This window comes from Nothobranchius furzeri, chromosome 5 (assembly GCF_043380555.1).
Source record: "Nothobranchius furzeri strain GRZ-AD chromosome 5, NfurGRZ-RIMD1, whole genome shotgun sequence".
NCBI lineage: Eukaryota > Metazoa > Chordata > Actinopteri > Cyprinodontiformes > Nothobranchiidae > Nothobranchius > Nothobranchius furzeri.
In genome coordinates this window covers 67,193,408-67,220,763 of record NC_091745.1, presented here as the reverse complement: position 1 = coordinate 67,220,763, position 27,356 = coordinate 67,193,408, and the positions used below count along the sequence as shown (strand labels likewise).

The 27,356-nt window shown below is 42.0% G+C and overlaps 1 protein-coding gene across 10 annotated transcripts in view; it reads left to right on the top strand.

Moving 5' to 3' along the window:
• The first annotated feature begins 15,289 nt into the window (after positions 1 to 15,289).
• The window catches only part of mef2d (myocyte enhancer factor 2d), a 66,275-nt gene continuing 54,208 nt past the window's right edge, over positions 15,290 to 27,356 (top strand). For all 10 annotated transcript variants that reach the window (XM_054740939.2, XM_054740947.2, XM_054740937.2 and 7 more), the window contains exons 1-2: positions 15,290 to 15,570; positions 23,975 to 24,178. In XM_054740939.2, coding sequence (XP_054596914.2) covers positions 15,517 to 15,570; positions 23,975 to 24,178 — 258 coding nt within the window. In that variant the 5' untranslated portion in view covers positions 15,290 to 15,516. The remainder of the gene's footprint in view (positions 15,571 to 23,974; positions 24,179 to 27,356) is intronic.

Sequence of the window (27,356 nt, the reverse complement as noted above, 5' to 3'; positions counted from 1 at the left end):
TTGTGGCGGCAGCTGAGTGAAGCAAACAGTTGAAGGGAACAGGTTGCTGCGTCTGTTCGGGCTCATCTTGCTGCTCTTGACCTTTAGCCTTTAGCAGTGACAGCTCCAGAGACTGGAGATACCATATTTTGTCAGACAGAGAGAGATATGGTTGGATTAAACAGCGAATAGCAAAATGTTGAGCTTAATTTTTTGTGAAATTTTCACAAAATATTACACAGCTATGTATTTTGCTCCCTATTTATCAGATTTTTTTTTACCTAAAGAGTAAATTGTTGGGCTGCAGTTTAGAAATCGCATTGCTAGTGTTGCAACAGAACAAAAAACTTGCAGTTTGGACCATGTTACAGTTTTCAATCAGAGATTGGATCATTTTTTGGATCATTAGAAAGAAAATAAAAGTCAAATAACTTTGTTCTTTCTGTATTTTGTAGAACACATAGTGCAACTATTTTCTGCTCAATTTGCAACTTGTTAGATGAAATAGGGATTACAGAGATGTACGATTACTGATTAAATGTTAAAATGGCTTGCTTAAGTTCACACTCAGTCTATGTGTTTCCTACTTTTTCTCATTTTCTCACCTTTCTGAAGCACCGTTTATTTTTATTTCCTCCATTACAGATTTGTCCCCAACAATATTTACAGGTACCACCATGGTAATGTAATAACTGTCCCTGGCATTTTGCACGCACCACCCCCTTGATGGAGGTACGTGTGTGCAGCGCTGCACCGTCAAACTGGAGGCAAGCATGTGTGTGTGTTCATTTTTGCAGTTTGTATCATCGTTGTATTTTACTAGAAAGCCAAAATGCTCCCATACATGTGACTTGATCTCATCCACCAGCCATGGCCACCACTGTGCTTTTCTTGTTTGGATTAACAGGTGGCGCCTTGGCCCTCGACGTGACCAATCTGCGGATCACGTGCATAGAGAACATAGAGAAATCTGTGCGGATCATGGACCAATGATGATTTGTTGCACCCCTATTACTACTCTGGCAAGCCATTCTATATATGTAAATATATAGTCCGGCCATGAACCATTGAAACAGATCACTTAAAACAATGGAATTAATGGTTGTGTTTCAAATGATCTCTGCACACAAATGGTCAACGCTGAAACCAATCAGAGCAAAAATGTGACATACTCACCGCTATGGATGTCAGTGAATGTGGCAACTCGCTAGTCAGTCAAAGAAGAAGCAACTACATTCTTCTACAAATCAAAGGACTTAAGTACCTTTAAATTTTCTAAAGTTGATGCCAAAGCTGTTTCAAACAAGAGCCAACGCCATCTTTGTAGTTTTTCTCTGTCGCAGCTTGCTCGTCAATTATAAAGCGCAGTAATCGGCCAAACCCAAAACTGTTCAGGCTGTTCAGGCCCTGCTGTCACACCTCAAGTGAATGGCTGTCTGGTAATGTTTCTTTTATTTTGAATATGTGAGTGTTTTGTTTTTATGGATTGACTTTTTAGGTGGTATGAAGTGCACACATTCAGTTACTTATCGGTTTTGGTCTGTAGGTGTTTATATGATTGTTTAAAATGTTTTTCTTTGAGTTGCCAGTGGCCTTGGAGTTGGAGCAGCTGTAGCGGATCACATTACTTGGCCTAATCCTAACCCATTGGGTCATACTAACTCTCAAGGGAGAAGATTCCTGTGTACGTGCATTTAGTTGTTCTCTTTTGTAAATAGTAGTTGGGTTTTAATAGTAATATGTATTCATTTTAAGCAACTCAAACATAATGGACTGATTGGTATGTATTTGTTAAGGGTAGATTATTTATGTACTTTGTTAATTGATGTCTCCCCACCCTAGTGCATTGGCAGTGGTCTGATCAGCCACTATTTAAGTTGATCCTGTTGTGTCTGTAGTCAGGTCTATGTTTTTTGTACATGTCTGTAGTCAGGTCTTGAGTTTAGGCTCCTTTGTTATGTCATTTGAAGTACTGGTTGGAACCGTCTTTTGAGAAAAGCAAAAAAAAGTAATGAATTGAGACGTCAAGAAAATCATCAGTGCTCTCCTGGCTGGTTTGTGCAAGTCCCTGACAGGTAGTCCTGCTGAGGCTACAGTGGAGTGTAGACAGATCTGCTGAGCAAAATCGTATGCTCTTTCTTTGGTTGGTCTCGATTTCTAGGCTAACACTTTTCAAAAGGGTTTCATGCCGTTTTCAGTCAAAAATCTACTATATGTACTGTAGAGAATCGAGTCCTGCTTGTATGTGTATCTTTTCTTTGAAATGTTCATTTGTTTAATTTTATTATGCTGTAATATCTTTCAAGAGGGTGAAGAGAAAAAAACTGGAATAAACCGTGAATAATGTAGGTCAGACTCAAGAGAAAAGCTCACTGTAGTACCGCACCAGAGAAAAGCTTTGTCATTTTTTCCCCCTTTTTTCCCCGCGTCTTCTAAAGCGAGACAGATTTGCATAATCAGGATATTCACTGTCAAACCCTTGAAGGCAAATCATGTTTATTCGACAACCTATTAGTCATTATGTGCAGAGACAAAGCACCAAATAAGCTTGTCTTTAACAAGCCCTCTTGAGTTTTTCTTTGTCCTGACTCATCACTCAAGTGGCACACCTTTCCCATCCACTTGCACTCAAAAAGTAATCCTTTTACCTTTTTTCCACAATGGTTCCCAATGATTTTCAGCTCCTTGGTAGGATGTTCATCTGTGTGAGAGCTGTAGCTTATATACTTTTTTTTGGTTTTCTTTCAACATAAATACACCTGCCGTAGGGCAAAGGAGCTGCTTCATCTCAGAAGAGAGAATAGATATCCCTTGCTCGGTGTTTGTGCCTCCCCCACCTCTCACTGTTGCCGGATCCCCACCACATGTAGCAAGCACCACACAGTCTTGGCCAACGCTTGCCTTTCTGTCAGGAAGAGCGGAGGTAGCCTCATAGATCCCCATTTTAGGCTCGGGGCCAAGAGCGTATGTTGAACATGGTGTGCCCCAGGCAGTCGTGCACACTGATGACAAATGTGGATGGCAAGCAGGGGAGAAAACCTTGAGAATGGGCAGAGAGATAAGGCTTTCAGAGCTTGTGTTTGTTATGGGAGCAATTTTGTATTCGGCTCTCTTGACTTTAGGATTGTTGAGTTTAGTAGAGCTGTATATTTTGTTTTCCCATCCATGGGCAAGTTTCTTTCTCCTGACCAATGAAGAGAGCTGTTTTGTTTCAGTCTTTTTCTTCATAGATTTCTCCATATAAGTTTCAACTTCTAAACAAAATTAGTCTTTGGTTTCTAGGCAAATACGTGCCTGCGTCCATAAATTATTTTCGCTGTGAGGGGAAACTCTGTGTCACAACTGTTTAGCAGACTCCCGGCCTTCCATTTCCCACACCCTCAAGCCTCCCTCAGAGATTTCAAGGTCAGGAAAGGGCTTGGGTCGAGATTCATTGCTTGGGAAGCTGAGTTCCTGCCGCACATGATCTCAGAGAGCCTGGCTCTCCTTTTAAAGTCCTGCTGGTCATCTGATGGCATCACACGTACTTCAGATCTGCCAGGGTTACTTTGGATTCCCATTTTTGTCAGATCACAACCAGTGGACTTCTCTGGAGCTGATAAGGATGGAAAAATATGGTAATGAAGCTGTTGGTCGAACTTCTGGCTAAAGGTACAAGATACCTCCAGTGTGTTGAACTCCGACAGCTGAGCATGTAAGTGTGTGTCAATTTAAGAGTTTGTGTGTGTGTGTGGGGGCCTTTAAGGGTCCTGTGGAACTAAAGTTATGTAGGCAGCTGCTGTTGTACTGCCAGCAGCTCACGATCCAAGAGGAAGATGTCCACTCACACAAATGCACGGGGGACAGTTTGGTGTGCAACAAGGATCTAACACAACTGGGTCACCAGCTAGTTCTCACACTTGCAGGCCACACACACACACACACACACACACACACACACACACACACACACACACACACACACACACACACACACACACACACACACACACACACACACACACACACACACACACACACACACACACACGTGTATACATGCACACTTTTTCCAAGTTCTTGTTTCTGTCCAGCCAACAGAAGAAACACCAAAGAAACTCGAAGGAACGCTATTTAATATGTGAGATGTCCAATAAAGAACCCAAAAGGAGTTTATTAAAAAATAAATACATTTATGAGAAATGTTCACCACATTTTACACTTGCTAAGTTATTGCTACATAATTAAATAATTTATATGGCTGGCTGAATACTCCATTTAAGAGCTGGTCAACAGTTTGCCAACATGGACACTGATGAATTGGTGGCAGTTGCTGAAGGCATATTAGGGCAAAGGGTGACCTGGGAGGAGTTAGTGGGTGAAGAGGGAGGAGATTAATGTACTTGTGGGGCTGTGAGAGGTGGTGCTGGGGGTGTGGGTGGGGGGTGATGAGAAGCAGTAATGCCAGGGGAGAGGGGAGGCTTGATGGTGGCGTGAGGTGTTTGGTGAGAGGGGTGATTTGGGGTAGCGTTCCACCAACAGTTGTCACCTCAGCAGTCAGAGTGGCACATGCTGCTCTGAGCTGGGCCCTCCATGCGATCTCTAAACTGGACTATCTTGTGTTTTATTTTGTTTTTGTCTTTTCTCTCTGGTCAAACCAGAAGCCATACAACAGCCCGTTCTCCGGTTTGGTTTCGGCACCTTTGTTCTTTGACGGTAAGAAACATAGCTGTTTGGTCAAGGTTCAGGCCAAAAGTTCACGTTTTTCAACTTTCTGTATTTCTGCTGCTTTGAACTTTTGGGGGGAAAAAAAGATTCTGAGGAATATTTCTTTCTAGATTCTCTAATCAGTCTGGGAAGCCATCAGTTGGGAGCCCCACTGGCGCCTTAGAGGACTTTGTGAGGTAGATAGTGAAGAGTGTGAGGTTCCTATCTGTGTGGCCTGTTGTACATCGTCAGCCGCCATGCTGACACCTCCACCCCCCAACTCTAAGTCCACGGTGACGCGATCAAGAGCAGAGGCTGTGATTTATGGAGGATAGCTTCTGTTTTTGTAGGGCTCCTAACATAACACCTGTTCCCTTTTTTCCAGGAATTCAAGGCCTACGTGACCATTAACGTGGTGTGAGCATTTTGCCATGCTCAAAACACCCGTTGTAATACTATTTTGGTCCAAAATTGTTATTTTTAACCCAGGGTGTGCTTTAGTTACATATTATGATTTTAGCTATTGCGGGACTTTATATGTTAAACAATTTCAATTACCTTTTGGTTCTGGTTTTCTTCAGATCATCATGACATTTCTTACTAATGCAAAGCACATTGAATTGCCTCTTTGTATGAAACACGCTAATAGGAATGTAAGAAAATATCAATCTGGCAATATATTGTGATATTTTTCCTGGGATATTACGTCGATATTAAAAAGCCTTGTATCTAATTTTTGGAAGAATTGAAATGCAAATATTTGTGTAATTTCTTTTCTTTTGGTGCAATTCAAATGCCGACTGCTAGTTGGCAGCAGTGTGCGATGGGTTTAGTTTCCTCCAATGAAATGTAAATCCCTCTATTATGGTTCAGATACCTTATGTTAAACATATTAAGTATCAGTTTGGACTGCTTACTGAACGATCCTACAATAAATTCAGTAAAAAAAAATCTCTAATGGTAAAATGGTAAATGGCTTTATTTTATATAGCGACTTCTAGAGTCCTGGAACCCTCCAAGGCGCTTTACAACACAATCAGTCATTCACCCATTCACACACACATTCACACACTGGTGGGGATGAGCTACGATGTAGCCACAGCTGCCCTGGGGCGCACTGACAGAGGAGAGGCTGCCGAGCACCGGCGCCACCGGTCCCTCCGACCACCACCAGCAGGCAAGGTGGTTAAGTCTCTTGCCCAAGGACACAACGACAGCGACAGACTGAGCGGGGCTCGGACCTGCAACCTTCCGATTTTGGGGCGAGCACTTAACTCCTGTTCGACCGTCACCCTTAATAATAACGTCTAACTGAATGTATCACAGTATGTAGTGATATATTGTATCGTCTCCCCTGTATTGTGATATATATCGTATCGCCAGAATTTCACCAATACACATCCCTACTATATAAATGAAGCTGCCTTGCCTTGACTGTTAGTCATATGATCGGTGCCTCATTCTCCTAATTAGTGCGTGGATAATAACAGAAAAAATTTTTCTTCGGGATTCTTAAACTATTATTGATTTGTCTTAACCTAGATTCTAGACCGTCATTTGCCGAAACAAAAATATTTTGCTTTGTGTTTTGGTCAAGCAGCACTCCATTGGAACCTTTGCTGCCCCGGCCAGTGTTGTGGCCGGCCAATCACAGCGTGCTTATTTAGCAAGACTATGTATTTTTGCCTTCTTCCCTTCTTCCTCCACGATGTATGGCAGACTGCCCTGGTGACTGACATCTGTAGCTGTCCAATCACAGCGCTCTCTTGCTTTGGTGGGCCAATCACATCACTCTTGGTTTGGTGGGCCAATCACAGCGCTCTATCAATAACGTGGGCGAGATGTTGGTACAAATAAGAAAACTATGATGTGACGGCTCCGTAGCGGATCAATCACAGCACTCTATTGGTTTGGTGGGCAAATAACAACACTGTTGTTGGGCAGGATGTTACTGAAAAAACAAAGATGGCAACGGCTCATTTGAAATGGCTTTGACATCAACTTTGGACTATTTTGACTTGGACTTTTCTTCTTTGACTCATGAGCAGATAGAGGTACTTAGGTTTATTTAGCATGAGGACGTATTTGCATCTTCTTTGACAGAGTATGGCAGACTGCCTCGTTGACTGACATCCTTAGTGGTCAATAAGTCACGTTGTTTTTAATTATCCAATAGTATGCGGAGACACAACCGTAGAGCCTGCCCCACAACTGAGAGCCGTCAATGGACTGTGGCCAGACATATATTCGCGTAAATAGGATGGCTTGCCAGGCTAGATTTGTCTTGTTTCCTGCTGCATTTTAAGAGAAGGATGGACAGATTTGCAGGTCTCCAAGCAGCTGCTCGACAGTTGTTGTGAAGGGTGTCTTGACAACAAAGCCACCTTGGCGGCATCTCCTGTGGTCAGATTAAAAGATGCCTTTCTGAGCTGAGAGGTCCCATACCTCTAAAACGCACGCATGCACGCACGCACGCACGCACACACACACACACACACACACACACACACACACACACACACACACACAATTACAATATCTTATTGTTTCTCTTTGAAAATGATGTTCTCTTCAGGGAACATCAGTATTGAAGAATTGCTGTTTAGTGCATACAGTCCACACGGAATACCAACGTTTAATTGTTAACGATAGATAACGCTCACAAAATATTTGTGGCAGACACAATAAATATGCAGGTATTTTTCTGGGCAAACAAAACATAAAGCACGCCTCCTCCCACTCACCTGCATGCGTCACAAATAGCCCTGATAGCGCAGGAGATAAAAGGCTATATTTAAATGTCCGTCGGTTTTCCTCATCTCACTTGTCTGGCTTTTGTTGCAGGACTCGCTCACCAAAACGTGTTTAGCTGGTGATGGTGAACCTTTGTACGGATTTCACACCCTTTTTTTTCTGAAAGTGTCCCACTGATGTCATGAGTCTTTTGTTTAGAAGGCATTTCTGACTGTCAGACGCTTTGTTGCAGAGTTAAAGTGATGGGAAAGCAACTGGGGAAGCCTGTAAAACACTTTATTCTTTGATTATATTTGTGATGTGATCTGTAAGAAAACATATTTAGTGCTTAAATTATTTGCCATGATATTATCCAAGCAACTCCGGTTTCAGATTAGAAATTCTGAGCGATTACAAAATGAATTTCATGCTATTTTTAGTCCTAAACATCGCTGACATCATTTCTAATGTTGTACACAACATTGAAACAGCTTAACCATTATAGAAATGAGGAAATACTCGTATCATATTTGTAGTCTATAACTGGATTTTTTTTAATCAATAACAGGTGTGCCAATTTTTGACCTTAGTTGACATTTTTGTTTTGTAGGTAGAGACAAAATTAACTTTTTAAAATCCATTTTACGCAGAAAGTACCTGAGATTAGTTTTTATTTTACTTTAGATTTTGTTGCATGTCTGGAATTAAACTTTATGTCAACAAAATAAACAATCTTGATGTTGACATTTAAGGATCCATCTTCACGTGCGACTATGCATGTATTAGGTTGCAGTTTCAGGCTTTCTAGTTTTCATTTCAACAGTTCTGATTGTTATTGTTGTTATTGTAAGTGTTTGGTCGTGGTGTACCCTGACAGGTCCAACAGCAAAGGCGAGGAGTCTAGGAGTCAGTAGGTGACTTCACTAAAAAGTATTACTTGGTTTGTGAACAAATCTGTATTCTAGATTCTTTCCAAGCCTCTGGACAAAAGGCATCATTGTGCGTTTCTCTGTAGGTGTTTGTGTGTTGTTCCACGGACGGGCGTGTGATAGGTATTTTCCCGGTATTATTCTTGCCTTTCTGCCAGAGGCTATGAACACAAACAGCAGATCAGTGACAGTTGGGGCAGCCTGCGCTTTTTGTGTGGGCGTGTGCTTTTCTTCATCTTCAGCATTTGTCTTCACATACGCATTTTGGATTGTGTGTACGTGCTAGGGCACGCCGTCGTCTCCACAGCGTTGTGATTCACGATCCAAGAGGCACAGATATCCTTACCGCCCCGCCCGTCGCATCTCGTTCCCTCCTTCCCCCGAACCACCACCACCTCTGAAGTGCTGCCCTTGCGGTGCGTCAGCCCTCTTCTCTCCCCCACCTCTCCAAAGTCTCACCCACGATTGGTGAGAAGAAAAAGGGGGATAGAAGATATCAGGTTGCACTGCCAAGGCTGGAAGCCTTGATGTACAGGCACAGTCGCAACTACTCAGCCAGGCCTTAGATGTAAAGCCAGCAGCTTCCCTCCTCCATGGTTTGTCACGATGCCTCGACTTCGCTTCACCTGCTGAAGCTCCTACCTCACAATCGACCCCCAGTCTTTTGTTGATGCTGCAGAGGAGCCTGTGTGGTGACCTAAAGCTGGAGCAGTGGTGTGAACTGTATCCAATGAGTGCCTGGAAACATGAGGCAACAGGCTGTAAATATCACACAGCTGGTGCTGGCAGAACATCCTCAAGGTTGGACCACAAACCGATCCTCACCGCGTCAGATGGATGTTTTCAGCAGGGTAGTTAAACACCTGCTGCTGGTCTTCTGCCTCATTCCTATCAGCACTTCCTGTTGCGGCCCAGTCAGGAGCAAATCTGTTTGGTTTTCATTCAGCATGTGCGTTTTGGTATTTTAAAAGTCAGAATCAAAGCTGAAAAGTTGACTAGAACTGTTGAAATGACCAAATCATCATGTTAATATTTAAAGCATTGACATTTGTTCATTTAATTCAAGTAATCAAAGTGATGGACAAAAAAACGGTTATTATTAACAATGATTTTTCCACATTCCTCTTTGGAAGAATGCTTTTATTTGTTATGGCGTCAACATGATGCCCACATCTGGAGGCTGAAGTCTAATTGATGTTGTGTTTCAAAGAGTCGGTGCAAAAGCGAGCGCACGTATGACAACTGTCAGAAAATCTGCCTCACCCAACACGTTCAGTAGCTGCAGACGCCTGCTGATGTGATTCCACGTGAAGCGTCTGATGGCCTCACTTGTCATCTTGTGTTTTGACCATCATATTTGATTGAACGCTGAGTGATGAAATAAAACTGGTGAAGTATTGATCCGTTCAAACTCGATCTGAAGGACACATCAGTCACTTTCATACACAGCTGCAGAGGTCACGACCCCAGCGGTCACTCCCAGGCAGCCGATCGTCCTCCTGGATTCCTTACAGGTTGTGAGGTGGCTTTTGTGATATTTTCCTACAAAGCCCAACATCTGATCTTGTTTCATTGATGAGATTATTTTAAAACAAGCTTATTTCATACTCTAACCCCATTTTTTATCTAGATGAACACATTTCTGAGCGTTAGAGTGGTATCTAAATTATTGACTCAGATGCTCGGGATTCACTCAGTTTGTTTTAAGAAAACAAATGTTGTCACTTTGCCTTAAGGAGAAATATAAATGGTGATAAAAAAAACTTTTCTCAGAACCAAGATCAAATTAGACTGTTAGCCATTTTGTTATGAATTGAACACATCAACATTGGTAATCAGTTCCCAGCAATACAAAGATCACCTTTAAGGAGGATGCTTAATAGAAAGGAAAACGCTCTGCTTCACGTTCATGACAATTATTTGTCTAAAAAAAAGACGTTTTCAGCTGAAGCTTACATTTTGTAGCATTTTTAGGGGCAGAACTTTCACCAGTTCCCCTCGACAGCTGACTGCTATCTCTGTGCTCCGGGCTGCTCCACTAACACTTAACACGCCTGGGCAGCAAAGGACGGGCTTGCAGGAAGCTGCGCATGTGCGCGTGCACGCACACACACACACACACGCACACGCACACACACACACGAGGACAGATAACATAGTCTCAGGCTTGACCAATTTATCATCTGTTCAGCGTGTTATCTAATAGTGAGTGGACATCCTGGTAAATCTCTAAAACAACAATCTTACATGGCAACATGCATCAGTTATTATAGTTTTATCTTGTAAGTTTAAATAAAATATTCCCGTCACATCCTTAGGCCACCAGAACAAATCCCCTCAACACCTTGGCTGCACTAGAAACCCTGTCCATAAAAGTTAGGAACAGAATCGGTGACAAAGGACAGCATTGGCGGAGTCAAACTCACACAGGGAACGCGCCCGACTTACTGCCGGAAATGCGGAACAAGCTATGACACCGGTCATGCTGGGACCTAACGGCCTGTATCAGAGGGCCTGGTACCCCATACTCCCGAAGTACCCCCTAAGGGACGTGGTTGAACGCCTTCTCCAAATCCACTAAACACATGTAGATTAGTTGGGCGAACACCCATGCACCCTCCAGGATCCAGTTGAGGTGGCTCGGGCATCTGGTTAGGATGCCTTCTGGACGTCTCCCTGGTGAGGTTTTCCGGGCACATCCAACTGGGAGGAGACCCAAGGGAGGAACCAGGACACGCTGGAGGGACTATGTCTCTCGGCTGGTCAGGGAACACCTAATTCCCCCAGAGGAGCTGGCCCAAGTATGTTTATGTTTATGTATTTAGCAGACGCTTTTGTCCAAAGTGACTTACAATTGATAATCGGCATGTTTCCCTTGAGGCTAACAACAGCAATAACAACAACTTGACATCAGTCATGGAGAGGAGGGAACAAAGGAGTGGATGGTAGAGAGGGGGGACGGGTGCAGGGAGGGTGCTAGTTAAGAAGATGCTCTCTGAAGAACAGGGTCTTCAGGAGTTTCTTGAAAATTGAAAAGGAAGCCGCAGTTCTGGTAGTGTTTGGAAGGTCATTCCACATTTGTGGAACGATGCATGAGAAGAGTCTGGATTGTCCTGAGCGTGGTGTAGGCACTGCTAGCCGACGATCCTGTGATGACCGGAGCGGCCGGGCTGAGACGTAAGCCTTTGCAAGAGGATTCAGGTAGATGGGAGCCGTTCAGAAGTAGCTGGGCAGTACAACATATGTGCAATCCAGGGCGTAAGGAAAAGCAAATTAGAAAATAGCTCTTTTAGCCCCGTTGACTTGCATTCATTTTTTCGTTCTTCCGAGGGCCCATGAGCCGACGAGAAAGGGAGGAGACTTAGGCTCCCTATTACTCTTGACAAGCTCCTCCCCCTAAAACAGGAGCACCAGATCTTTATTCTAGAGACCACAGCAAATTTATGGAAAAAAGAAGTGAATGAGACCATTATTTATTTATTTATTAGATAAAATTTAATTCTCACAAAGTTTCCCGTTTCAGAAATCCCAACTATTGCTTTTGCAAAGACGTATCATTTAGTATTTTATTCTGCCTGAGTGGTCTCTCGTCACTGCCGCCAGGGCAGTCAGAGTCGACACACACGTTTTCCTCATCAGCTGATTGCATTACATCTCCTCTCCTAAATCCAACAAAAAACCTTGACGTGGAGCCCGTCTTGCCAAAACACCCCAACTTCCTGCTGCATTTTGAGGGTTTTGTTGTGTGTCATGACTCAATCACAGCCCCACGCTTCTGCCCTGCGGGTTCTGACACATTCAGCCTGCAGCAGAAACATTGGTGGCCGTGTATCGGTGGTATCGAGGGCAGCCTCAGCCTGGGGAGCAGCCAGGCAGGTTGTCAAGGGGAAGGTCACTAGTTTAAAAACCGCGACTGTCTGGGAAAGTCTGGCTGACGTGCCCTTTGGCAAATCACTTAACCCCTGGATGCCCAGTCGCCTGAAAGAATCTTTTTCTTTTTTTTTTATTCATGCAACTCAGAAAAGAGTGTTGCTTTACCAGATACCAGTTTGTATGGATGCTGTTGTAGAAGACTTGAAAGTTCAAACCCAAACAGTTTAAGGCTTTTCGGCTAGCAAAAGTATTTGGAATGAACATATGAAGTGACTAAAGTAACAGACACAAGAGATAAATATGGAATATTTCCTCATTAATCTTTTTGATTCATTCATAATTACAAATCTGTCTCATGCCTTCTTGTACATTTAATTTAAATATTTGTACAGCAATTGGTTTTGTTAGAAATATTCATGCTTATGATCAAATGCTAGATTCAGACACTTTTATTCCCACTTTGATGTTTTTATTTAGCTGATTTACTTTGAGATCTTTAACAGATTGTCAATTTTTATTTTATTTATTTATTTTTTTTCATTTTCAGGCTGAATGTTTTCTTTGATAGATTTTATCACTGTTGCCCTGTATTGTTTTGGGAGCTGGCTCCAAAAGGATTTTGGTTCATTGTTTTCTTTTGTTTTGTAACAAATATATCTGAAAACAGCTAAATCAGAGCGATAGACCATTAGATGTCTTTACTGATACAGATTAATTGTATTCCTTTTCACTGCATGGTGGATATTCCAGTTTCCAACTTTTCCTAAATCTCCTCGCACTCTTAGCTAAAATTAGACATAAGAAATCCACCTGTGCTTCATCTAACCATTATTCTAAATTCCAGCTGTGTTTTTTCAATTTCCCCTTGGTTGGGAAGAGCTTGGAACAGAATCAGAGTAACAAAATGCTCTAACACGTGACGGTGATCCTCAGGGTTGTAATCTAGGGCTGCTGTGAAGTCTTAATTATCAGCAGTTATCTTTCCACTGTCCAGAATCTTTCCATCCCTCTTGCAGAGAGGCAGCAGACACACTCCAGGCCCCCTGCTTCCAATGTGAGAGCAAAGACTGCCTGATATCAGACATGGGGAGCGAAAAGCAGCAGCATGAAGGGTAAAAGGTCAAAACTTGACCACCGCAGGCAGATATAGCAGCCTTTTCATGTGTGATCGGCCCACAGCCTAAAGACAAATCCCTCAGTTTGCTGCCTTTGAACTTGATGGTAAACGGAGCGAGTCTGTCTCTCGCTCTGTTGCTAACGAGGGCTGTGAGAGAATGGGAACTCACCTTGTTATTATTTTTCTTAGAGTGCGTCACCTCTTTATTGTTTGTCATCTGAAATCTGAGTGATGCATGATGCATTTGGAGGAATGCTAATGAGGTGATCCGGATGGAGTTCAATGACCTTAATTGAACTGTCGTGTTGGGCCTTTGCAGCGGAGCGTTGCAGTTTAAGATGAAGCTTTGTCGAACAATGCTGCTGAAGAAGCTGAAACTCACTTAGTGTAAATGCAGGTAATAACACGCTGCAACTCAACGTCGATCCTCCCCGTAATAATCGGTCTGAAGCAGGTTCTAGTTCCTCAAGTATTTTTACAAAGCAATTACAACGCTCACAACACCCTTTTATTCCACCCCCCTAGTCTTTACCCCCAGTGCATAATTCATAAACAACTTATCTAAGCTAAGCCGAATGCCTTCTCTCCGAATGAGCATGCAGCGCCCACAGGCGCACAAAGGGAACGTCAGTCTCATGACAGACAGTTTCAACTTCTTTGTTTCCTAAGAATGGATGTAAATGGAGGGCGTTCTTCTTTTGCTGCTCCCCCAGGTAGAGGCAACGCAAACAAATCCGAGGAGCTGGTGTTGTGTCTGTGCTCACGGCTTCCCAGATGGTTCGGCTCTGTAATGCCGCCACTTGGCTACTGCTAGTTATACGTGTGTGTGTGTGTGTGTGTGCGTGCATTTGGCACATAAACAAAGTCTGCATGCATATAGTGAATGTGATATTTATAGCAGAAACATAAATAGAAATAGCAGTCTAAAACAGTCCTCGCCTTGGTTGCAGTTTCTGCTTCTTTCATCTCATTCATTCATGAGTTTGCATGAATTAGCATAAACACTTTTGAGACTTTATTTCTTCTTTTTTTCCCCCATAAAAATAAAACAGAATCCATAATGTAGCCATGGTCTGTATTCGATCGTGCACCGTATGCATCTCCGACCTAAGCTGTTCCTGTGGATTGTTAGATGCTTGGGTGGATTAGATAAACATTGTTTTGCACCCTTCATTTATGCTGGTGCTTCATGAAATTAGGTCAGCAATTGTTTTAGAGGTTTGATAAGGCTTAATATTAATTACCAGCTAGTAATGGTGGACTCACGTCCACTCATCCTGTCTTGTAGACGTTCAGAACTTTTATAAAATCCGTTTAACATTTTAGAAGAGAATAAGTTCCTCGCCTGAAGTGTTTGACTGTTGTTTTGATGCAGATTTAAATGCAGATTTATATTTTTTGCAGTGGAATTGTCATAGGACAATAAAGTGTTATGAAAATGGAAAATATGCAGAATCCAGATTCTGTGGCTCATCTTTTTGTTGTGCCTCTGATTGGGGAGCCACATTTGGCGTGTCAGACGACCCAGGCTAGGCAGCCGGTAGCCGTGGGCGACCAGCCGATCAGTGATGTGGCGGTGATGCCTCTAATGAAGCTGACACAGCACAGCCTCCCTCCTGAGGGCCTCTTGCTCTGCATGGAGCTCCACAAAATCTCCCCCCATCCCGATCTACTCTTTATTTCAGACAAATATGCCTCTGATATGATGGGGCTTCAAACGCTCTGCTTTGTCATTTATTTGTATGTTTGGGTCAAGGCAAATGCAGTATTTGTAGTAGCTAAATTGGGTCACAGAATACAAACCGAGTCTCTCTCTGCCCTTTTCGGTCTCAGTCTGACGAACGCCTTTGTTTTGTTTTCCAGGAGCTGCCCAGCTGAGGTAAAGGAGAGGGCAGAAGATCCCGACGGAGCGTGCACGGCCCGCCTCCAGAAACAGGATCATGATCTGAGGAGGGAGCAGCACACAGAACCCCGTTTTTTTCCTCTCCTCCTTCTCCCTCTTTTATTTTATTTTATTTATTTATTTATTTATTTTCAGCCTGTCATAGAAAGCCTCTCTGCTCAGGTGCTTTAAAACCGAGTTAAGGTGCACACAAAAGGTCAAACTAAATCACAGAAGCATCTGAAGAGGACAACAGCCATCTGTGACCTCACACGATTCCACTTCCTTCCTGCTCCTCCCGCTTCAACACCAGAACCATGGGGAGGAAAAAGATCCAGATTCAGAGAATCACTGATGAACGCAACAGACAGGTTAGCGCCACTAACGGCTCTCCATGCTTTCCTAAACTGACCGTGTTGGGCTAAAGCAGCTTGTTGTAGCTTTTAAGAAAGTTTTTGACTTCTTGTTGTAAAGCCGGATTTGTGCTCAACTCATGAGCTGAATGGCAGTAAGTAGCTTTTGCACAAGTTTCTAATTAATCCCATAATGTTTTGGGATTACCTCTGTTCACATTACCAACACAGGATGTGATTGTGATGAAGAGGTTGGTCTTGTTCCATTAATTTTTCAGTGTCGCTCTAAACTCCCCCCTCTCTTTAAACACTCGTGTTATCCATAGACACAGTTTTGAGACGCGCGATCGTTTGGCCAATGATGGGAATCTGCTTGTTGTTTATTTATTTATTTATTTTAGATTGATCGGCTGTGACTGGTAACAGGCAGATCACTTTCAGATATATCCAGCTTGGATCACATTCCCACATATGAAACACATCCCCTCCTGAGTCATTGTGTCCTATCAGTGTAACAACAGAGCACTACAATCACACTGTGTTCTGTGTACAGTAAGATAGAAAAGATTACACTGATCCGCCTAAAACAAAGTAAAAATAATAGAATAAACGGGCCAAATTGCTCCGGTTCCTCTGGTTACATCAGCCGTGTTGTCAGAGAAGATGAAAGGGTAAATGATCCATCTGAAATGAGTCAACTGGTAAATGGGCTTCGCTCCATTGAACAGATTGAGTAATGGATTTGACGTGCCCACCTTCCAAACCAGAGAGACAGAAGGAAAAGGAACACACAGAGGCAGTGACAGTGCACCTGGAAGATTAAGACTTAGAATGGAAATCGCTGTGGGTTTGGACGATCACGTTCAGGTTTTCCCTCTTTAAGCAGGTTGGATTTTTGTAAAGGAAAAGTTGATTGCTTGGTTTTCCAGGGTTGTTGTGGACTGAGGTCCATCCCAGCAGAGGTGTCTTCAGTCTAACACAGGGCCATTTCTAATTCTAGGTTCCCCTGAGAACAACTCAACTCACTGTCTCTACCTTATTAGGTACTCGTCTTCACATGCTTGTTAACATAAATAACGAACCAGCCAATCACGTGGCTGCACATTAAAGCGTTTGGGTATAGAGAGTCGCTGAAGTGGAAATTGAGAATCAGAATGGAGATTTAATTGACTTTGAACGAGGCATGGGTAATGGCTGATCTACTGGGATTTTCACCCACAACCACCTCTGTGGTTTACAGAGTTCAAGGTTTCCCCTAGAACTTGCTGGACTTTCAGCCGTGGTGCAGCGCCACACCTGAGCCATTGTAGGGGAAACAGTGAAGTTTACAGAGCAGCAGTTGCATGGATGAAAATGTTTTTATGTTATAAGAGACAGAAGAGTTTGAGTTATTGGGCAAGCCATTCTAACATTTAATAAGCAATCTGACTTCTCTGTAATTCCTACTTTTATAGCAAGTTGAGCAGAGAATGTTGCACCACGTGTTCAACAAAATAAATTTCCCTACATGCTAATCCGAAGCTAATGAAGTTTTTCCGGGCATTTTTAGCAAGAAAAACGCGGTAATGCTAAAATGCCCGGGAAAACTCCGTTAGCTTTGCGTTAACATGTAGCTAATGTCCCGCTGATCTCCGTCCGTGGTGAATGAGCTGATCCAAAAGGCCAGGGCTCTTGGTCACAGTGTTCTGGCTCTGCTTGTAATTTAACACCCTCAGTCCATATTAGATCTCCACAGGCCACCAGCATGACTACAGCCTCACACGGGTGTCAGTCGGTCGTGCGAGCAGGCTATCCCGCTCCCTGGAGCCCTTCTTACTTTCTGCTTTCTGAGGTTCTTACCGCGACTAAAATAATAAAACAGGACTCAGTTGTTCTACTACTGTCAGTTAAGTGAAACACAGTAAAAAGCTGGTAAATAAGTTTAAGATTTCTTTTCTTTTTGCACAATGCCTTTGTGTTTCTTCATCTAATGAACAGCAAACCCTTTGAAAAGAAATCAAATAAATTTTGGAGAACACGCCGCCCGTCACCCTCCTACATGTTGATTCGGAGATGCTGCCATAAGCTCTGCAAAATAAACAGCATTCAGAGAGTGGGCCCCAGCTGGAAACATGACAGCATCTCAAATACCACATTTCTCATTAAGACAAAGGATGCGCCGAAAAAACGAGAACATAACCGGTGATGCTTAAATGCTCTTTTATTTATTTATTTTTCATTTATGAATAGCGTTTGTCACATCAGAGATGAAACAAAACGAGTTGACTTTTCATTAAAACTGTGACCCACTTCTAGACTGAGATCTAAGATGAAGAAATATTTCCCCCCATAAATAAAAGAACCTTGAATCAGCATTTGCATTAATGCCGTAAGAACAGCCTTTGAGAGAAGACATTTAAAGGTGCCTGTGAATCTACGGTCTAGACATACTGATCCACGACCAACGAGCCAGCAGTTAAAAAAATGGAGTAACCAGTTCTGACAGTGATCTGTTAACATTGTGTTGATGTATACACACAGATGTAGGAGCGCTTTTTCAGTAATGACCACAACAATCTAGCAGGAGCAGTGAAAGTTGGAGCTGGTGACAAACGGGCAGACCTGATAATAACCATGCGTGGCTAATTTAAGGACAACAGATGCTTGTTTATAGTAATCTGACAGGTATAATGGGCTACAAGTGCAAAGGTGGCTGTGCATAGCACTTACTTAGTTGTTTGAAAATGTTCTTGGCTTGGCTAAGTCCCTTTGTTTTTCCTTGTTGATGTCACTATCAAAGGAGCTTTCATGGTCGGCTAACCTTTAAAAATGCCATATAAGACTAGGAGTTTCACTGTCGCTGGACAAATAACCATTCTCACACTTTTTATTTAGTGGAAATTATTTTTAAAGGTGTGGTTTACTCGTTTATTCAATACATTTGCAGCGTTCTCTACTGTCAATCAATGCCTTACCCCACTTCACACTGGAAGCATCAGCGGCGTGGAACGGCATAGGAATAGCACCCATATAGAATCCATCATAGTCTATGGGGGTGATTCAAACCAGCCGCGATGTGGCAATTTTCAGGCGCGCCCCAGTAGTGCCGCGCTGTGCCACTAAACATTTAATCAGGCTCTATTTTTGCGTGCCGCTTCTGGGACACAACCGTTTTCTCAGTTAACATAGGGCTAGACAGGAAATCACACACAGTTTCAATGTAAATCCCCCATTATTTTTCAAAATAAAAGACTATTGCAGCGATGCAATTTCATATCTGTGTAGATTATGTCAATACAAGTGACTTAACGGCTTATTTACTCCCAGTATGGTTCCAGAAGTGCAGCGGTGTATTTATCTTGGCAGTGGAGAGGAACATCATATATGACATCAAACTGTGAAATCAAACGAGATTTAAACTCTGGATTTTGTAATCTCGCTAGTCCAGGGAGGAAGCCGGCCTATTTCATGGTTAAGACTCTCCCGGTGCGTACTGGACCGCAACAAAAGTGACGAGCAAACTGTTCTGCTGCTGTTCCGCTCCGCTGATGCTATAAGTGTGAAGCAGGGGTAATGAGTCATTTTAAAAAAAAAGCTATGATGTTCTTGTTCTGAGATGCAGAAGTTTTCTGATGCAGAGGTGAGCTGAAAACAGCAGGATTGCTCTTTAATATTAATGATGTGCACACACCTCACTTCTGATTGGCTAACAGAATGTGTTCAGCCATGTTGCGTCGTCACTATCACCAAGACACTCTCCGCTCTCTCTCCTCTGTGCAAAAAAAAAAAAATAATAATTAAAGCCTTCCTGTGGGCAGGCACGAGCCAAGATGGGCGAGGCCATGGATGCAAATTCACAGTGTGACATAGCTATGTGAGAATTTTCAAATCCTAGTATTTCACCGTCTGTTTTCTATCAGAAGCTAACACAGGAGATTGGTATAAAAGGCTGTTATCATGTTCAACCTGCATGAAAACCTCAGTGACCGATGATCAGAAATAATAATTAAATATGGTTTTTCAGTCAACCACACCTTTAAAGAAAAAAGTAAAGTAGCTGCAATTTCAATCAATCTACTGAAAAGAGTTAACGGCTGTTATTTCTGATACCTTTCTTTTTTATGTGTACTTTAAAACACATTAAAAAAGATGAATCTCTTTACTGTTTCCTGCTTCGGCTGTTCAGATCTGATTATCTGAACTGCAAGCTCGCAAAAGAAAGAGATTTTGGCTACAGGAAAAAGCGAGAGGAGGTTGCGGTTGTCAGTGGTGGTTTCCTCATCCATCTGCCGCACAACCACAACCTCGCCAAGACACACACACACACACACACACACACACACACACACACACATACACACACACGCACGTGCACATAAAACCACTTGCCTCCTTTCTCTTTCTCTTTCGCTCCTTATTTAGGACATTTTATTCTTCAGCTGCTATTGGTTATCTTGCAATTCTGCTCTTAATGTTAATTACCTCCAGCTTGTTTATTCTCAGAAGTAGACATCAGATTGAAGCTTTGGCCCAGAGCCTCTGCCCCACTGCCTACTTCTTCTGTGATGAGAAGAAGCTAGAAAAACAAAAAGATTTGTCTGGGACGTTGTGACTAATTTTGTTTATTTTCAGGGATGCTGGATAACCTTATAATTTGTTCGGCAGAGCAGTTGTTGTTTGCGGCAGCTTGTCTTTTCATCACCAACCATTCCTGTCATCCTGCTCAGCTGTAATTTCCTCCCTTTCCAGCATCGCCACGTAATTTATCTGCTTATTCTGTATGTGTGTGTCAATGTGTATGTGTGTGCATGAGAGAGAAAGGGAGGAAGAGGGGGGTGTAGATGGGTAGTGAGATAAAGATGACATGCTGGTGGTGGTGGAGGGGGGTTACGGGAGGTAAGATGATGGTAGCAATGTGTGATGAGGTGGGAAATGTGGTGGGGGCAGAGGGGACGCAGGAGGAGAGGAGGGGGAGTCTGGTACCCATGGATACGACCCCGATATAATTTGATTTGTGGCAGCAGGAAGCAATGAGTGAGCTAACGCGAAAGGAGGGGGGCGTCGGGGAGAGGATGTGGAAAATACTGACAGAGGAGAGGAAGAGAAAACGAGGGCGAGGAAATAAGAGGAGCCAAAGAGATGAGTGATGAGCGAAGCTTAAACATGTCAGGTGCCGAAGCAGAAAGAAACTTGAGATAGGTGAGATGGAGTGATCACAGGAGGGAAAGATGGAGAGATCGGAGGTCTCTGACGGTTTCTTCTTTTTCTTTTATCGTCAACATCTTTATCTTATCTCCGCCTCCCCATCTTTTATTCTCTTTCTTTCCTCGTTCAATTAATTTCAATTATAGTTTCAATTCAGAGCCGTAGAACCAGGAGAGCAGGCAGCAGTCGGCGTCTCTACAGGAAAACTGATTTCACCGTTGGTGCATTCATTTATTGATATTATTAAAGCTTTGGAGGGTATCAACAACAATACTGCTTTACTTTAATAATCTTTGTCATTTTTATCTGGACAGACTTTTATTTTGATGAACTTGTAGTTACTAGAGTTTAGTGGTTCATCCAGACACTTCTTCAATCAGTTAGTTACCAATATTTTATGAAGTTTTAATTAAATTATCACATTTAATAAAAATGCAATTTGGTTAAAGATTCAACAGAAAAAATTCTTTGTCTTGTTTTCAGATTAGTTGGAAAAAAGTTTTGCAATGAAAATTTACATTTCACAGCTCCAGGCTACAAACCAAAAGTAAAAAATGAAAAATAAAAAGATTGGATTGGAATAGGCGTTTCACACAAGAGATAGGCAAGTTTAAATATGATCAAATCAAACATTTAATATTTTATTCATTGTAAAATTATTTTTCTTACATGTATGACTAGTTTGGTTGACTGAAAAAGCTTTTTTAAAGTATTTTTTCAGATTTTTCTGAGAAGGCTGTTGATGTTTTAACGTCTGGGAAACAGCAGAGAAGACCTCGGCTAGTTTAAGCTAACCTTTAGCCAGGGGCGTGTCCAGGGAGTGGCCTGGGGTAGCACATGCCACCGTTAGAATCTGATTGGCCACCCCAGGTGCCACCTCACTAAGTTCCAGTTTAAATTGACTTTTCTTTGTCGACAAACATCTTGGGTTGTAAACTCCAAAATAGTGTGTGGCTGCATGCACCTTTCACCTTGTTTTCTAGCCCAGGCATGCAGTGTTACTGTTATTTAATATTTTTTCATATTCACATAAATAGTATTTAGAGTCCCACTCAACTCCAGTTGGTGGCAGTCATGCAACAAGAAGTGACATGCTAACCACCACCAAAGTAGAAGATGAAGAGGGGAAAAAAATGGTGATTGTGCAATGTGAAACTCAAAAATTCACTAGAAAGTAAATAAATAAACAATTTGTGTAAATAAATATGCATAACCATTGGTGCCACCCATGAATAAACAAGTGCCCCACATGGGCCACCCCATTTTAAAAGTCCTGGACACGGCTCTGCCTTTAGCATTAGCAACACCACCACACAGCAGAAGCTGCTCCAGCCTTTTTTGTGGAGATAAAACATCAGTGTTGCAAGTCAGTGGTAGAGTTGTGTTGCTGTTATCCAGTCAGTCGTCTGAAGCTCAGCTGCGATGTGGGCAACTTTTACATCCGAGAAATGGTGCATCTGTATATTTCGCCCCCGAGAACGACTTACGAGGCATTCATTCCTACTAGAGATCACCGCAAATGCATTGATTACGAACATGTGTCCTACATTATTGTTTTATTAGCCTGCAGCTTTGGTAGAATAAGTGTAGATATCCTCTCCTGATCCAACCAAAGGTCAGGACCTCCAATAATCAGATATAATCGTCCAACCTAATTAGCATGTTTTATATTGCAGGTTTGACTCTAAATAAACACTATTACAAGAACTGAAAGAAAAAAGAATGGTTTGACTTCTGCGGGATTTTCAGCTACTGCTAACATGCTGCTATTCAGGTCATGACCTCAAGCAGCAGGGCATTTTGGCATTTGATGGAAACTATGACATCACTTGTGGGAGTGGCCTGAAACATGTTGAAGCATGTTTGAAATTCTCTCCATTTTTTTCTCCAACTCCATTTCTGTGCAGATTTACTTTAATTTCAGTTTCTCCTACATCACACGGCACAAATTGTAGCCGTACCTGAAGCATTTTCTTCTCTCCGTTAATCTTTTTTCTCCGTGTGTGTGTTTGTTTTTCTGCAATCCTGGGTGTTTAATCCAAACAAAGCCAAATCTCCCAGGATTGTAAATACCAGTTGGTTAAAGCAGAGAAGCACTTCTAAAGCCAATCGGCAGACAAGGGACCCTGTGCTTCAGCAACACTTCCAGCTCTGCTCGGCATGTTCACAGCTGAACGGGCTTGTACACGAGTGTGTGTGTGTGTGTGTATACGCATTTGGAAGAGAGGAATAATGTGAGACAGAAGGAGAGTGTGGAAAAGAAGGCACGAGAGCATGTGCGACATAGAAAGAGAGCATATAAAAGAGCATAGCAGAGTGTGAAATTGACAGGGAGGCTGAATGTGACGAGAAGAGATGATGTGGAGGGAAGTGAAAGCCACTGTGTTTGCGTGTGTGTGTGTGTGTGTGTGTGTGTGTGTGTGTGTGTGTGTGTGTGTGTGTGTGTGTGTGTGTGTGTGTGTGTGTGTGTGTGTGCGTGCGTTTGTACTTAGTACTTAGGTAGGGGAGGCATCTTCTTTCCCTTAATTAAAACATCTCTTTTGAATGTTTACAAGATCACAAGGATCCATGGTAATAAAACAGTGACTGATGTCTGGAAAAGCAAAGTCTTTCAATTTCTGTTAAACGGAGTCAATTTGAACAGCTCTGGTTTGGGACGATATGAAAACAAGCCTCGGGCAAAAAGCTCAACATTTTGGGAAACACGCTTTTTTACTTTTCTGCCAAAAACTGGGTCACAGCGAGGTCAGAGACACGACTCAAACCTGCAGCTTCTGACTTTTGCTCTTTGGTTTTAGTCCAGCTTGAACAAATAGGAAAGAACTTTGGAAAACCCTTTTGGACCACAGGTATTTCTGATTTTAAACATTTTTGGTACAGTAATCTGTCACATATGTTTGGATGAAATATGTTCTGCATCTCTAAAGAAGATGCTAAAAAAGAGGAGTTACAAAAAAGTTGAGTTTTTCCTTGTTTTGGAAAACGTGAGCAAGAGGTGAACACATTGGCTGTTTAATTGTAGATGCATTAGTGTGATTCAGGCGATGCAAATGAGCCTCTTAGGGGAAATTGAAAAAGAAAAAAATGAAAGAAAACTTCAATAGATTAAGTTAGTCCTTTTTATTTCATTTTTTACAGATTCTAAATTAATTCTTGAAAAATCAAAGATTAACTAGAATTTAAATGAATCTCTCAACATGCTTCTTTATTAAACTTCTTTTTTTTAATTATTTCCTAGGTGACCTTCACTAAGAGGAAGTTTGGTCTGATGAAGAAAGCGTACGAGCTGAGCGTCCTGTGCGACTGTGAGATCGCTCTCATCATCTTCAACCACTCCAACAAGCTGTTTCAGTACGCCAGTACGGACATGGACAAGGTCCTGCTCAAGTACACCGAGTACAACGAGCCCCACGAAAGCCGGACTAATGCAGACATCATTGAGGTAAAGCGTGGGATTGAGAGGGAAATGTGGGAGGAAATGGAATTTTTTCACTACCGTTTTTGTTATCCTGTTCCGCCTTTGATGATTCCGGCTCTGCTTATTTTTCCTGAACCAAACAGACTGATGTGATGTTATGTTTTAGTTTAAAAAAATATGAATATTCACTTTACTTCCTTGAGAGTAGGAAGCTCTCTTCACTGACAGTTTTTTTCAGGTAGTTGTTAAGTCCCCTGATGGATCTCACACACACACACGTGCACGCACATGTGCACGCGTGCTCACATGACTCGTGTGACCGCTATGTCCCATCACTTTTCCTCGTTCTGTATCATAAACAGAGCAGTGTAATTAAGGCTTTTTTCATAATCTTAATTTACTGTTTTGTTTATCAAGGTAAATAAATTAGAAATTCTCTTAAACAAGCTAATAAAAGCAATACTTTAAAGATCAACTTCACAGAAAAAACGTTTTTAATAATTACTGATTAGAATGGATCACTGAGTTTTTCATGCAGGCTGAATATGAAAAGAGTTTTCTACCCCTATGCAGTAGGGATGCACCGACCGATACTGGTATCGGTATCAAGCCGATACCGATACCAGTATCGGTAAAAGTTAACTGATACCAGGAATCGACACCAATGCAGTTGCCTGAAAGTGGCTTCACTGTAACTTGTCATTTGTGTTCACCTAATATTTTAGTTTTATGATAATTTCTATTAATATATTAATATATTTTATATCTACCTCACAGTCTTTTCCTGTTGAAAGCAGGGTAGAAAATAAAACCTGTATTACAATTCATTGCATATTTTGTGTGGTAGAAGTATCTGTATCAGTAATCGGTATCGGCGAGTACTCAGATCCAAGTATCGGTATCGTATCGGTTTGGAAAAAAGTGATATCTTTGCATCCCTACTTCTTAGTTGTCCAGGTCATGGTTAACCAAAGAGTTCAAATGAAGCCTACGTGTACTTCTTTGGTTTCTTGAAGACGTTTTGCTTCTTATCTGAGAATCTTTGTCAATTATGACTGGAAGATGGGAGAGTCAAGCTAATCAAAACAGCCGTTCTTACACAATAGACATCAACAACTCATCGGGGTGGGGGGTGAAAAGGATCAGTATTCATAGATAGTTTCATCTCTAGACAACTACAGTTTATAAGCTTGACCCCCATATTCCAGTCAGAATTGACAAAGCTCCTTGGATGAGAAACCAAATGTTTTCAAGAAACCAAAGAAGTCCAGTTGCCTTCATTCAAATCCATTTGGATCTTCTACGCCTATTTCCTGCATTAGCTTCTGATGGAAAATAAATGGTGAAATGCTAGGATTTAAAAATCCTGACAGATCTACGTCACACTGTCACTTAACATTCATGGACTCACCCATCTTGGCTGGCAACAGAGAAGGTTGTTGTTGGTTTAGTGTCCAAGAAACAGCAAATGTTTCGACTAGCAGAAGCTAACTATTAGCATTAACAACTCCACCACATGGCAAAACTCCTTCAGACTTGTGTTATTTGTGGAGATAAAACACCAACGTAAAGCAATCAAAGGCGAGATGTCCAAATATCAGAAACATGACTCCAAATCCTGCCGTGTTCTGCCACTTTTCCCTCCAGTATGTCTTCTGTGTCCTGAAACAGGAACACCTGAACATTTTTTCCCCCAGAGAAGGACTTGCAAGGCATTAATTCCACCTATAGACAACCGCAAATGTATGAGAAATATGAGTAAAGCTGACCTTTAATAGTAATGACCTTAAGTCAAAAAGTGTCTATGTTGGGCTTCCCAGATGCTTTCATTTATTCATGCATATTCTTGTTTTTATAACAGGGCTGAACAATTATCATTTCCTATGTATCCTACTGGGTTCTTCATCCATTCTGCAGCAGAACCATTAAGATTTAATCTTAACTAATCTAATCTGACCCTCACCAGAATGACATTTAGACATTGTTAAGCCCTGTCTAGTTTATTAACTCCAGTTCATTTTCCTAGTAGCTACCTGCTTCTTTTGTATTCAGTCCCAAATGATCTAAAGCTTTAAATCCAATAAATGTCTCGCATGTTTCTGAGATTTATTTTAGATTTTTTAATGAAGAAAAGCAACAGCTGAGGTGGATTTTGTATCCTGTGAGATGTTGATTACCCCTGCTTGCATTTAATAAGGAGAAATAACCTTGTAGCTACAGTAACTTTAAGCCAAGAGGTTCTTGGGAAGATCTGAATCACTGTTTGAGCAAAAGCCAAAGGGTGCTAAACTTTATCTTAACATAAACAAGTGGAGGAAATTGTTTGACCAGTCAAAGTTTAGAAACTCCACTTCCATCTAAAGGCAAAGTGTAGAATTACTAAGCATAAGTCAGTTTCCAAATGACATTTTTTTCTTCTCCTTCTCCTCTAAATCTGTCATTACATCATGTTTTAGATTATTCCGGGGTCTAGTGTGGACCTGAGCGCTTTAGTCTATTTCAGAAGGGTTCTGCTCAGCCTACTGGCGTTAAAGCTCCTCATAGCGTTTCACGGAGCGAGCAGAGGTAGGGACAGCTGGGCCTCCCCCTCCTCTGGCACTGCAACAACGGCAACATGGGCAACGCGCCAAAGGGACCACAATATAGACAAAATAATCCGTCTCAAACGGTGGAAAATAACATTGGTTTGGTTGTTGAAGCTGAGGTTAGGTGAGAAGGTGTGAGGCCAGTTGTAGAGTTTTAAATATATGAATTTATTTCTCTACATTTCTTTTGCCTTTGCTGTGCTGGAGCTGTTCAGGCGAACATGCAGCACACTCACACGCCTAGCTGACCCTCTTTTTTTTTCTCTACATAATGGCCCTCTCATGAATTCAACACGAGACGGTTAGGTATGATTCACCGAGCCGCGCACATTGCAGCACTGCACTTATGCTTCCTATGGAGCGTTGACCTAAAGCCGCGTCCGACTCGCCTTTGAATATTTTTCTCTCTTGCTTTTATGCGTTTTGCTGCAGGACTTTCAGTCATCCGCAAACAGGATCAGCGTGAAGTCACCTAGTTTTTATTTATCTATTTATTTTGTTATTTGTTTTCATTCCAACTGGTCAGATTGGTGTTGAATTCCTGAAAAATGACACCAGTAGACCAGAAATGAGGATACTAATTTGGGAAACAACACAACCGGAGATATTTTTGAGCT